Genomic DNA, 14119 nt, shown 5'->3' with positions numbered 1-14119 from the left:
TGGGATGGACTAAAGAGTGATTGATAGTCCCAGGTGGAGCTGGAGGATCTGAGAGCATTCAGAACACTAGGTTCCTGGAGTCTTGGTCTTCACTAGACCACTGTTGCGTGTAAATAAATAGGTGTGTGGTTGGGAATCTTTGTTTTCAAGTGCCTTTTTAAAGGTAAGCTGTCCACATAAGGCCAAGAATCCCCATTTTTTACTAGATCTTTGTCCCTATGCCTACCCTCCATTGATTTTGATTTTTAAATAAAAAATCTCGTTAGTAAACATGACTGAGAAAGCAGAAAGAAGGAGTAATGGTTCCACAGTGATGGTGAACTGTGTTCCTTTTGATGTTGTAACTTACAGACTTCGGGATTTTTCTAGCTTTGGAGGCATGTGCTTTTTGGTAGTTGTTGCTAGTGGGGTTGGCGGGGCTAGGATCAGGTAACAGCCTAATTTTTTTGTGCAGTGTTGTATTCTGTGTCCAGGACTAGGTAATTCAGCAGTAAATCTTGGGGTGATGCACTTGAGTCAGACATTAGGTGAGGGAAAATCTTTCATAGAAGTTTGGGCAGAGGTACATTTCAGCCATGAAGATCTTTTATTTGGCCTACTATAGACTCCAAACCAAATCGAACTATCTTAAAGTCTTGATTAATGCACAGATTGATTGAAATTTGTATTGCCAAGCCTTTTTTTTTTTAACTGTTTGCACAGTGGCTTCATCATGTTCATGTTTCCCCCATCCTGTGTGTGTGGCAGGCTTCATTTTTTTATTCTGAAATACAGCCAAGTTTGGCTTTGTCCTTCCTACTTCTCCCTCTCCATTTCCAAATAGCTTCCTCTTCAGACGTGTTTCTTCCTGCCAACATAGGTGGCCCACAGGTATACAAAGCCATTTGCACAGAACAGAATTAAGAGTTAAGGTACCCATTCATATTTTCTTGAAGAATCCCTTTCAGTGTTAGAGGCCTTTGACCCAGTTGGTTAAACTTAAAGGGGTGAATTTGCATGTATATTGGCTAGATGCTAGCAGTTTTCATTGCTGAACCTTAGAAATGTCATTCCCTCAAAAATCTGGGGTAGAAGGACAGTGACATGTGCTGAGACCAGCAAAAAATTTGAACATGTGATGTCGTCAATGCAAAGAAAATCAGTAACAAAAATTTGGCCCAGAGAGAAAAAGGTCATTTCTTATTATATTATGAAAGGCTTTATAGCAGCATGTCAACATTATAGCTGGGCTTGAGATGAACCCATATTGCTGACACAGTACTGCTAAGGCTTGACATCCTGTGGGAGCTGATTCTGAATTGCTGTTTCTTTTGTGTATGTGTATATGGCGGGGGGGGGGGGGTCTTTGTCTAATGGCTTCATAGTTTTTCCCTTGTATGGCTATACTGTAATTTATGGACATGTAGTTTGTTTTGAGGATCTTGGCTTTTGCAGACAGTGTAAAATGAATATCCTTTTAATATCTTTGCATTCTTAGGCAAGTTTATATATAAATTCCTAACCATAAAATCACTGGGTTACAGAGTGTGTATATTTAAAATTGATAGACATTGCCACATTGCCTTCCAAAAAGTTTTAAACCATTTCCTACTTTCCCCAGAAGTCCATAAGTGTTCACTAACCATCCCACCACCCCCCTCCCCACCCCCACACCATATTTAACAATATCTGGGAATCTAATAGTTGAAAAATGCTTTCTTTTATTTGTTTCTCTTTACTTACGAGTAACAATGAACATCATTTTGTATGTAGGTGTATTATCATTTTTGTTCTTTTCTGTGGCCTCTGTATTTCATTTGCTCATTCCCATGTGGAATTGGTCATTTTCTTAAAGATTTGTAAGCTGTTTTTTTTATTAAAGAAATTAATTTTGGGGGGCGCCTGGGTGGCTCAGTCTGTTGAGTGTCCAGCCCTTGATTTCGGCTCAGGTCATGATCTCATGGTTGTGGGATCAGGCCCCACATTGGGCTTTATTGTTGTTGTTAATCAGCATAGAAATCAAAAGAGGCCCTGGTTTATCAATCTTAACCAGATTTTCCTAGTCAGCTGAGCATTTAAAAATCCTTCTGAAATATCCTCACAGTTGAGTCATCCTAGTCTTTTTTTTCCTGGGTTATTAATAGTTTCAAAATTGAGGCCTTCTTTTATGACCTTCATATACTTACTTTGTATACCTGTTTGCTTTATTCATTCATTCATTCATTTATTTTTAATTTAAATTCAGTTAGCCAACAGAGTACATCATTAGTTTCAGATGTAGAGTTCAGTGATTCATCAGTTTCATGTAACACCCAGCGCTCATCACATCATGTGCCCTCCTTAATGCCCATTACCAAGTTACCCCCTCCCCCACCCCCCTCCCCTCCAGCAACCCTTACTTTTGTGTCCTATGGTTCAGAGTCTCTCATGGTTTGTCTCCCTCTCTGATTTCTTCCCATTCTGGTTTTCCCTCCCTTCCCCTATGATCGTCTGTGCTATTTCTTATATTCCACGTATGAGTGAAACCATATGATAATTGTCTTTCTCTGATTGACTTATTTTGCTCAGCGTAATACCCTCCAGTTCCATTCACATCAGTGTAAATGGCGAGATTTTCATCCTTTCTGATGGCTAAATAATACTCCATTCTGCATACACCACATTTTCTTTATCCATTCCTCTGTTGATGGTCATAGTTTGGCTGTTGGGAACCCTTTTACACTTAGGAATGCAAGCTGGTACAGCCACACTGGAAAACAGTATGGAGGTTCCTCAAGAAGTTAAAAATAGAGCTATCCTGGGGCTCCTGGGTGGCTCAGTCCATTGGGTGTCTGACTTCGGCTCAGGTCATGATCCTAGGGTCCTGGGATAGAGCCCTGCATCGGGCTCCCTGTTCAGCAGGGAGTCTGCTTTTCCCTCTCTCTCTGCTCCTTCCCCAGCTCGTGCTTGCTCCCTCTTTTGCTCTCTCAAATAAATAAATCAGATCTTTAAAAAAAAAAAAAAAAATAGAGCTACCCTACGACCCAGCAATTACACTATTAGGTATTTACCCCAAAGATCCAAATGTAGTGGTCTGAAGGGGCACCTGCACCCCAATGTTTATACCTATTTGCTTTAAATACCTGTTTGTGCTTCTGATAACTTCCCAACTTACAAAGCAGCTGTTTAGTAAGTAGGTGATTACTATCTGTTTTAAGGAAAAGAAACCTGGTGTCTCAAAAAGAGATTAGGATATCTCAGCTACACACTTCAGTGCTGGGACGCTGTTAGTATTAGCTCTCTAACTTTTCCCCATCCTGGATTTTGTCATATTTCCCCCCCAGAAAGATAAAGGAGTAGTTCACATGCTCATTCTGATCTCCCAGGATTTGGCAAAAAGATGCCACAAATTCATTCACTGGAAGTGCTGTGGAAGTTTTCACTTTGTGTTTCTTTTCTGGAAACACTGTGTTTATTTTGTACTGTTACCTTTAGGGTTGAGTAGTCTCTTGTAGGCTCACCTGGGAGCCTTTGTCACATTATTTCTAGGAATTAAAATGCACCTTGAGATGCCACCAGCTGTGCCAGGGACATATTTCATTCTTTCCCAACTTGGAAGGGTTAGACTAGAGCCATGGAGTTGAGAGGTTGTAGGGTATAGGTGAATTAATTGGTGAACATATGCACCAGTCACAGCAGTGAGACCTGTCCCATCTGTGGCAAAGGTAGGAGTGGTTTGGGGGGAGTTCTGAATTTGTTATAGGAGAAAGATTACTCTTTCTGAGGCAAGGGTCAGGTCTTTTTGGGGAGGGGGGAATGCTGCTTCTTTCACAGGTTACCACCAAAGTGCGTAAAATCCTCCAAGAAAGTTTAGTTTTTAATACTTTTTTTAAAAAAGGTTTTAATTTAATTAGAGACAGTGTGTGTGTTTATGTGTGAGCGAGCAGGGGGAGGGGCAGAGGGGAAGGGAGAGGGAGAGAATCTCAAGCTGATTTTGCACCAAGCGCCCAGCCTGGCACAGAGCCTGATCCCACAACCCCGAGATCAGGACCTGAGCTGCAACGAAGAGCTGAACGCCCCACTAAATGAGTCACCCACATACCCCCTAGTATTTATTTATTTATTTATTTATTTATTTATTAAGATTTTATTTATTTATTTGACAGAGATACAGTGAGAGAGGGAACACAAGCAGGGGAGGTGGGAGAGGGAGAAGCAGCCTTCCCGTGGAGCAGGGAGCCCGATGCGGGGCTCGATCCCAGGACCCTAGGATCATGACCTGAGCCGAAGGCAGACGCTTAACGACTGAGCCACCCAGGCGCCCCCCCTCCCCCCCAGTTTTTAATACTTTTAAAAAATCAGTGCCTAACTTAAATGTAACCTTGTGTTTAACTTTCCCTTCCTACCGTCTCTCTTAGGTCATTCAGAACTATCAGGCCCAGCACAGTAGAGTATTGCCAAGTTTTGTGTTGCTCTGAATTATTTTATCTCAGAGTATAAACTCTCTGAAAGAAGGATTTTGGCTAGTCCTGCCTATTTCAGTGAATGCAGAGTAGGTGCTCAGTAAAGAGCATGTCTAAATAAATAGAAGTCAGGCCACACAGGAGAAAGAGTGACTTCTTCATGCTTCTGTTGAAGATGGATATTGAAAGCCCTTTCACAGTCCCAGCTAGGACTGTGTTGCTAGAGACCATCTAGCTAATAACCTTTGCCTCCCCTCAGTTCAGCTGGTATTTACTTGCTGAGGGGAAGCTATATGTTGAAATCCCAAATATGCCCTATCTTTTTCTTAGCCCTTTTGTCACTGCTTAGCAGGACATACCAAATGTGAGTGAACCTACGTGGTCTCTCTGCTTAGATGGAATAGAGTCTCTCAATTAGGTAGGAGCTGTGAGTCATTTATTTTAAAGGTTAAATGAGCAACTTTCCTTTTGCATAACTAAAACTAGAAGTAAAAAATCCTAACAACTTTTATTTCAAAGAGAAGTAAAATCTTATTATACAGATCAGCAACCTTTCCACTTTCATCAAGCTCATTGTTAAGGTTGTGTGTATATGCCTGTGTGCTTACCCTATTATATTTTATTTTTTTAGATTTATTTATTTGTTTGTTTGACAGAGATTGAGAGAGCACAAGCAGGGGGAATGGGAGAGGGAGAAGCAGGCTCCCCACTGAGCGTGGGTGGGTGCGTGTGTGCGTGTGTGTGTGTGTACGTACGTGTATGTACATATTTTAAAGGGATGCTTTCATTTAAAAGGTGGTCTGTCTAGTATAACCTACAAGCTTCAGCAAATGACTGCTTCTGAACTGTCCCTTCTTGATCAGGGAGACATAGACTTTTATTTCCTTAAAGTAATAAGAAAGACAGATTGATTTTTAGGGTAGTTTCACAAATACAGAATGAACAGATTTGTGGTATGGGTTGCATCTTAAAGTAAATTTTGCTGTGTGGCTCTGATTCCCTCAAAATCAAGCTTGAGGATTTGCTTTTATATAACTTGCAAAGTAAATCCTTCTACACAAATTGAGAAAATTTCTGGGCACTCGAGGTTATAAGGGATTGGGTTCTCATGAGGTCATTGTGCCCAACCTTTGAATTTCAGAGAGTGATATTTTCTGGGATAAATGATCAACTAGACACATCCTAAAAACATGGCTAGGAACAATGATAAATTATACTAGGTTCATTTAGAGGAATTTTCTTGAAGTGTGCGCTTGTGTGTCTAAGGGATGTACTGAGACTTTCTTAATGAAGGCATTAGTTTGATTATTTTAAAATTCCATTTTAGTCACCTTTGCCTTAGATTCTATTATTTTGATCTTTAAGATTGTCAGTAACTGATTATATACTTGTCAAGTTCTTTTCTCACTGATGGCCATGAGTAAGTCACCATTTATTCCTCAGGTAGAAATTCTCATTCCTGAGTCAGTTTTGTTGAGACTCTTTTTTAAACCCTTTTTTTTTTTTTTTAAGAATTTATTTTATTTATTTGACAGAAAGAGAAGGAAGGAGCACAAGCAGGGGAGGGGCAGAGAGAGAGGGAGAACCAGACTCCCCTGCTGAGCAGGGAGCCTGACATGGGGCTTGATCCCAGGATTCTGGGATCATGACCCAAGCCAAAGGCAGACGCTTAACCAACTGAGTCACCCAGGCTCCTCTAAACCCTTTTTTTTTTTTTAAGATTTACTTATTTTATTTTATTTTTTGAGAGAGAAGAGTAGGGGGGAGGGGGAGAGAGAGTCCCAAGCAGACTCTGCACTGACCACAGAACCCGATTCAGGGCTCGATCTCAGGACCCAGAGATCACAACCTGAGCCAAAACCAAAAGTCGGACGCTCAACCGACTGCACCACCCAGATTCCCCTTAGCCCACTAATATTACTGGACTACTTAATTTTACTGGTAGTCCAGGATTATTAGGGGGAAAGGTAATGGATGTGACCCTAAACAGATTTGAGAGTGATCGTATTATTTTAGCACTTGTATTCCTAAAATCCCTTCTTGTCTCCTCTCTGTCCTCTGCTTCAATATTTCTTCTTTTCTCCTGTAACAATCCATAGAGATGGGGGCAGAAGGACAGAAGTCATTGTTCCCATTTAACCAGTGGGGGATAAGAGAGAAAATGAGTAACAAATGGACGTCCAAGGCACTGAGAAAACATGGAAATACGTCTCCTCACCCAACTATTCATGTGCTGTGCTGGCTTGTATACTGAAGGCATAGCTATACCAGAATGTCCCGAGGGCACCGAAAAATAGAACACTGGGTTAAATTCCCTTGTCCACTTGTATCTCTCCTGTGATTACTACATGTTTTATTTTACATTTGTTGGCTGGGCGTTTTGTAAGGAAAAACTTGTAAAGTACTTGATAGACTAACCTACCTAAAATCTTACCAGCGTATTCCAAGCACATGGCTAGTTCTACCTGGGTAACTTAGCGTTGTCCCCTTTTCTTTCAGCTACCATCGATTTTGGTTCTGGTTAAAATGTTCCCTGATGCAAATCTGAACTTCCTGACCTCTGAAGCAAAGCCCATTTATATAACTCTCTCAGAGTGACTAATATGTTCTTTTCTGTGCAGTACAATTGGATTAAGCTTAGCCTAGAACTTAAAAATATATGGCTGAAGTAATCTTACAGAGCATTCTTATTGGAGCTGCATAATACACATTATTAACTCTGACCCATCATGGTACATCTTAACTTTAAAATTCATTGTTTTCACATTGTTTTAGTGCCAGGTGCCATCTTTCATATTTTGACATTCTTCACATCTCAGAGTTTATCAAAATCAGGTGTAACCTGTTCTTGCTTTGCAGTTCAAGGAGAAATTGATGTATCCTGAACCTTGAAATAAAATACAAGTTTAGGGGCCTGGGTGGCTCAGTCAGTTAAGCGTCTGCCCTCTGCTCGGGTCATGAGCCCTGTGTCTTGCTCCCTGCTCAACAGGGAGCCTGCTTCCCCCCACCCCGGTGCTCTGGCTCTCTCTCTCAAATAAGATCTAAAAAAAAATTGTGGGGTGTATATATACACACACACGCACACACACACACTGGAATATTACTCAGCCAATAAAACGAATGAAATCTTACCATTTGCAGCAACGTGGATATATTATGCTAAATGAAGTCAGTCAAGACTTTCATTTTTCAAGCAGAACCTTTTAAATGAAAGTCATGTCTCAACTTCTCTTATTTTGGTAAAACTCCGTCAATTCTTGCCATCGGATAATGTGGAGACTAAGCATTGTAAGATTAGATTTTTATAAACAAAGCCACATGGTTCTCTCCTACCCTACCCCCATTTATTTTCCAACTTTGGGCTTTAATTAAAAAAAAAAAAACGTTGATTTGAACAAAAAATAGCTGTTGGCTGTTACATTTATAATTACATTTCCTTGTGAATAATTATACATTTATAATTACATTTCCTTGTGAATCACTAAAATGTGCATCTCTTTTCTTATTTTCCAGGCTGGACGTAAAGAAAGAAGCGATGCGCTCAATTCTGCAATAGATAAAATGACCAAGAAGACTAGGGACTTGCGTAGACAGGTAAACTGGAAAAATTGTCGATTGCATTCCCAAGTTCTCAGTTTTGTAGTTTGGGTTAAAATTCCGGTAAATACTGGGCCCATATATTTTATTGGGGTAAAGGATGGATTTTTCAGAGGAAATTGCCTATCTCTGATTGCTAGTAAGGTTCTAAATGGCTAATAAAATCTCTTGGGGGCTTAGAATAATACAGTCCCACTGGGATGGACTGAATGAATTAGCTCTAGTGTGAAAAGTACGTACAGGTAAGAAAATCAATGTAAAATGACTTGGGGGACCTGTGACAAAACCCTGAAGGATCTTGTGATACTAGGTTACATACAGGAGAAACAGAAATCGCAGTTATTTATTTGACTTGCCCCATTCTGATTGCACACTTGAAGTTCCCTTAGATCCTTGGTGATGTTTTTCCAGTACAAATATGTGGATATAGAGAGATTTCATTTGCTCAATTTTCCAAGTTAGTAAATACACAGGAAAGAATCTCTTCATTTGTTAAATAGTCCCATTAACATTTCAGAGTCCAATTGAGTCTAGTCTCTAAAAAACTATGGTTGAATTTACAAAACAGTGTATTAAGACTTAAAACAAAGTTGTAGTAAAATAGTTTCCAGACTTAGTAGAGAGACATTTTATTGATCATGTTTGATAAAAGGCAAAGTTAATGACAGAATATGCTTTTATTCGTTTTCCTTCTGGTGAAATCATATCAGAAATGGTTATAAAGATAACCTTTTAGGTTTAAGGTTCACCGTGTGCTAACCCTCTTCAGATAAACCAGAAAGTACTTAATCCTGTCTTTTCATTTTTAGTTAGCCAGTTAGGCTAATTACATATATTCCAAGGCTATGTGTCAATTCAGCCCAGAGCTGCTTTCTCTTCAGCTTTGTATTATTCCTTTAAGATATAAGCTTTAGTTTTGTAATTCCCAAGAAAAAAAAGGATATTATCTTGAAACCTGAGATTTTATTGCTGAAATGCTGTAACTATAGCATAACCATTATCTTCAGGATCATGTTTCTTACGTTGCACATTATATAACTGCACAGCTTACATGAGGGATCCTCATGTAAGTGCAGCCAGGCTATCATGAGCTTCCATTAAGATTTAAAAGTACAAGAGAAAAAAAGTAGTCTAGTTTCTTGGTAGAAATAAAATCAAATTTTTTACAATTCATTTATTAGCTCCGCAAAGCCGTCATGGACCATGTTTCAGATTCATTCCTGGAAACCAACGTTCCACTTCTAGTATTAATTGAAGCTGCAAAGAATGGAAATGAGAAAGAAGTTAAGGAATATGCCCAGGTTTTCCGTGAACATGCCAACAAATTAATTGAGGTAAGTGTGTAAGCAGTTTCATTAACTGTAGGTAACTTGGAGGACTGGTGATTTTTTAATCACATTATTTAATCAGCTAAAAATTTTAGGGGCTCACCTAATATACAATATGTATGAGATGAAAGTCTTTCGCCATTACTTTACATCTATGCCAAACTACCAATTTTGGTCAGTTTACATTAATTATGTGCATGATTAAATGTAGATAGTCCCTGTCCTAGAAACTTAACATCTCCACTTAACGTTAATGCAAATAAAGATAGATTGTGACATATCTGAACTTAAAAGATACCGTAGAAGGGAGTAGTGTCTAGAAATTGGAGAAACTGCATGGCTTACATCCTGGGCTGCATCCTGGCAAAATAACCTTTCTAAATTTCCATTTCTTTTTTGTAAAATGAGGATACTAATGATACCTGTCTCAGGAATATTTTGAGATCTGAAAGAGATGGTCTCTGTGAGGTGCTTAATTCTTTGCCTGAGCCATAGACTTAGTCCAGTCATCATGTTTTAAAATGAAGAAACATGCTGTTAATTAGATATGTTTGAACAATAGAAATCTTTATGTAAGTGATTGTTTAGTAAGGTGACAAGAAAAAAGAGAAGTGAATTGCTATTTAATTTCCAGGTAAGTTAGGCTTGCTACTACCTTTTAATATGTGAAATTATATTATTGTTTAACTATTATTTTATTTTTAAAAACTGACACATAGAAAGCACGTTCTCAAGTTATTTGATTTTATAACCTCAATGTAAAGCATCTAATATTTGGAAAAGATATTACATAGATCATTTGGTAAGTTGGTCATTATGTAAGAATAGAAAATGGGCCTTTTATGTAAAATATGTGTCTTGTACATTTGGATTTATAGTGACATAGTCCAGGTAATGCCATAAAAATATTCCAAGGAAAACATCAGTAATCACATTAAATGCATTACTAATTTTATGTCATGTTTTCTTTGACCATTAAATGTATTTTGACCTGAATTATGTACACAATACATAGGTCAGTCTTTTTTTTTTTTTTTTTTTTCTTTAATTCTAGTTAGTAACATACAGTGCAGTATTGGTTTCAGGAGTAGAATTCAGTGACTCATCATTTACATAAAACATGCATTGCTCATCATAACAAGTACCCTCGTCAGTACCAATCACCCATCTAGCCTATCCCCTACCCACCTCCCTCCACCAACCCTCGGTTTGTTTTCTATCTTTAAGAGTCTCTTTTGCCCCCTCCCCCACCAGCTTCCTAATAATATCTGTTTTGTTTCCTAAATTCCACATATGATTGAAATCATATGGTATTTGTCTTTCTCTGACTGACTGACTTCATTTAGCATAATACATCCACGTGTTGCAAATGGTAAGATTTCATTCGTTTTGTTGGCTGAGTAATATTCTATACACCACATCTTTATCCATTTCTCAGTCGATGAACATTTGGGCTCTTTCCATACTTTGGCTATTGTTGATAATGCTGCTATAAACATCAGGGTGCGTGCACCTTTTCTGTGTTTTTGTATCCTTTGGGTAAATATCTAGGAGTGTAGTTGCTGGGTTGTACGGTAGTCCTATTTTTAACTTTTTAAGGAAGCTCCATATTGTTTTCCAGAGTGGCTGCACCAGCTTGCATTCCCACCAATGATTCAAGAGGGTTCCCCTTTCTCTGCATCCTCACCAACACTTTTGTGTCTTTTGTTGTTAATTTTAGCCATTCTGACAGGTGTGAAGTGCTGTCTCATCATGGTTTTGATTTGTATTTCCCTGATGATGAGTAATGTTGAGCATCTTTTCATGTGGCTGTTAGCCATCTGGATGTCTTCTTTCTGTTGTTATTTTAAAGATTTTATTTATTGAGAGAGAGAGCACAGGTGGGGCAAGGGGCAGTGGGAGAAGCAAGACCCCCTGCTGAGCTTGGGCTTGATCCATGCAGGGCTCCATCCTGGAACTCTGGAATCATGACCTCTGAGCTGAAGGCAGCTGCTTAACCAGCTGAGCCACCTCAAGAGGGCCATGGGAAGCCCCCAAATTTGTAGCCGGTTGGTCAGAAGTGTGGGCATGCACATGCACATTATTAATGTAAGTTATTATTTTTAAACCATGTACATAATGTAATTTATTATTTTTAAAGATTTTTTTATTTATTAGAGAGAGAGAGCAGGGGGAGAGCAGAAGCCGAGCGTGGAGCCCAACATGGGCCCAATCCCAGGACCCCAAAAATCATGACCTGAGCTGAAGTCAGATGCTTAGCTGACTGAACCACCCAGGCGCCCCAGCCATCTGGATGTCTTCTTTGGAAAAGTGTCTATTCATGTCTTCTCCCCATTTCTTAACTGGATTATTTGTTTTTGGGGTGTTGAGTTTGATAAGCTCTTTAAGATTTTGGATACTAACCCTTTATTAGATATATCATTTGCAGATATCTTCTCTCATTGCGTAGGCTGCCTTTTGGTGTTGTTGATTGTTTCCTTTGCTGTCCAGAAGCTTTTTTATCTTGATGAAGTACCAGTAGTTCATTTTTGCTTTTGTTTCCTTTGCTTCCTGCAATGTGTCTAGTAAGAAGTTGCTGCAGCCAAGGTCAAAGAGTTTGCTGCCCTGTGTTCTTCTCTAGGATTTTGATGGTTTCCTGTCTCGTATTTAGGTCTTTCATCCATTCTGAATTTATTTTTGTGTCTGGTGTAAGAAAGTGGTCCAATTTCATTCTTCTGTGTGTTGTTGTCCAGTTTTCCCAACACCATTTGTTGAAGAGACTTTCCATTGGACATTCTTCCCTGCTTTGTCAAAGATTAGTTGACCATATAGTTGTGGGTCATAGGTCAGTCTTCTATTCAAGTTAATGATTCATTTGGAATTAAAATCAGAAGAATATCATTTTGTGTCTGTGTTTAAGCATAATCTTGTTCACCGTAGTCAATGACAGCATGAGTTGTAACCTCCAGATACACAAAGATCGTCTTTAGGAAGCCAACCTCCTCTAAGTAGCCTGCATATTAGAAAGTATGCCTGTAAAGCAGAAAGCAAGGACACTGTCAGCCCAAGGCATAGGGTAACAGGAACCGGTAGTGGCATGGGAACCAGCTCATTGTGGTCCCTGAACCTCAGAGAGCGAGCCCTTGTCTCTAGTGCTGGAGGGCTCTGCTCTGTCATCCTCATCCAGCACAGTTGACACTTGCTGTTGCTGCGCATCTGCTGTGCAACCAGGTGTATGCAGATACCGTGCCTTTTCCACAACAGCATTTCTTGGTAAGGAAATTGTGGCTTAGGGAGGTTAAGTAACTTACCTAAGGTCCTCCAGCAGTGAGGGCTCTGTCTTTTGAGCTTGCTAGTGTAGTGGACAGCATTATGTGGACCTGGTGGCTCTGGAGATCTTGCTTCAGGAGCATTGTCCATGCTTCCACTTTTTATTTCATTCTGAACTTTACTAACCTTTTGAGTTTAGAGTTTGGTGTTCCCTATCACAACTCAGTTCTGACCTCTTTCTCGCCCCTGTCACACACATACACCCCCGTACTTATCATATATGTATTAAATGACATCCTATGCCTGAGGCATAACTAAAGGCTTTGTAGTACAACTCTGCAAACAGTTGAATTGCATTTATGGTAATAGAGATACTAGGATATATAATTGCATATGTGCTTGAAAAGGAAATGAGTTTTTAAAGTGTCGTAGAAGCGTAAAATTCTTGACTCAAGGCAGAACTTTATCCTTCAGTGACAAGTCTTCTCTACCCCGCACTGCTTATGTATTATGATGAGCACTGAACTAGTGAGGGACTTGTTTTAAACAAAGGTGAAATACTTCATTTTGTTGTTGTTGTTTTTTTTTAAGATTTTATTTATTTATTTGACAGACACAGCGAGAGAGGGAACACAAGCAGGGGGAGTGGGAGAGGGAGAAGCAGGCTTCCCGCGGAGCAGGGAGCCCGATGCGGGGCTCGATCCCAGGACCCTGGGATCATGACCTGAGCCGAAGGCAGACGCTTAACGACTGAGCCACCCAGGCGCCCCGAAATACTTCATTTTGATTGTTTTGTTAATCTCTTTACTTTTTTTGTTGCCTTATTAGTTCCTTCTTAAATTGGAGTAAATGTCAGCTGACTTTGGTTTTTGTGGCCTTTTGCATTTTTCCTAGGGGTTTAGGGAAGTAAGAGAACTTGGGAAAGTTGAATAGGGCTAGTGGCGCTAGCAGGAAAGGAGGGGCGCAGATTCTGCAGCCCCTGAGAATTCTACCAGATAGGTTTGACTTTTTAAAATACTGCAGTAAAAGATAAGTAAGATGAAATACTGAAGTAAAACTCTCTGCTAACCATCTGCAGTTAGCACAGACCCCACAGATAAAGGGCATGATCCCCAGCAAGATTGCTCTCACTGTAGATGGAAGCTGCCACATGCTCTTCTGACCCAAGTGACTTTACATTTAGGAGTCCTCATGACCCCCCCTCACATGACTGCTGCACTTCCTGCAAGTTTGGAGGGTCCCCAGGCTGCCCACACTTCTGACCAACTGGCTACAAATTTGGGGGCTTCCCATGGCTCTCTTGAGGTCTGATAATGTGCTAGAACAACTCCTAGAACTCAGGAGAGTGTGTACGTAGGGGCCCACCAGGAGTTACCTCATTAGCATAAACTGTCCGGGCCAGTGATGAATAACAAAGACACTCTTATCATTAACTGAAGCAGTCTCAGGTATGGAAGTTGCCTTCCAGGAAACACCTCCCCATCTTGAAGGAATGTGGAATGCCTGGTTTTCAGGTAGATGGCC

General features: G+C 39.9%; 1 protein-coding gene across 5 annotated transcripts in view; it reads left to right on the top strand.

Moving 5' to 3' along the window:
* CTNNA1 (catenin alpha 1) overlaps nt 1–14119 on the top strand; it is a 306638-nt gene that overhangs the window by 248022 nt on the left and 44497 nt on the right. For all 5 annotated transcript variants that reach the window (XM_078067460.1, XM_078067463.1, XM_078067461.1 and 2 more), the window contains 2 exons: nt 7935–8015; nt 9200–9352. In XM_078067460.1, the coding sequence (XP_077923586.1) occupies nt 7935–8015; nt 9200–9352 (234 nt within the window). The remainder of the gene's footprint in view (nt 1–7934; nt 8016–9199; nt 9353–14119) is intronic.

Source organism: Halichoerus grypus, chromosome 2 (assembly GCF_964656455.1).
Source record: "Halichoerus grypus chromosome 2, mHalGry1.hap1.1, whole genome shotgun sequence".
NCBI lineage: Eukaryota > Metazoa > Chordata > Mammalia > Carnivora > Phocidae > Halichoerus > Halichoerus grypus.
This window is presented reverse-complemented; position numbering and strand designations above follow the sequence as displayed.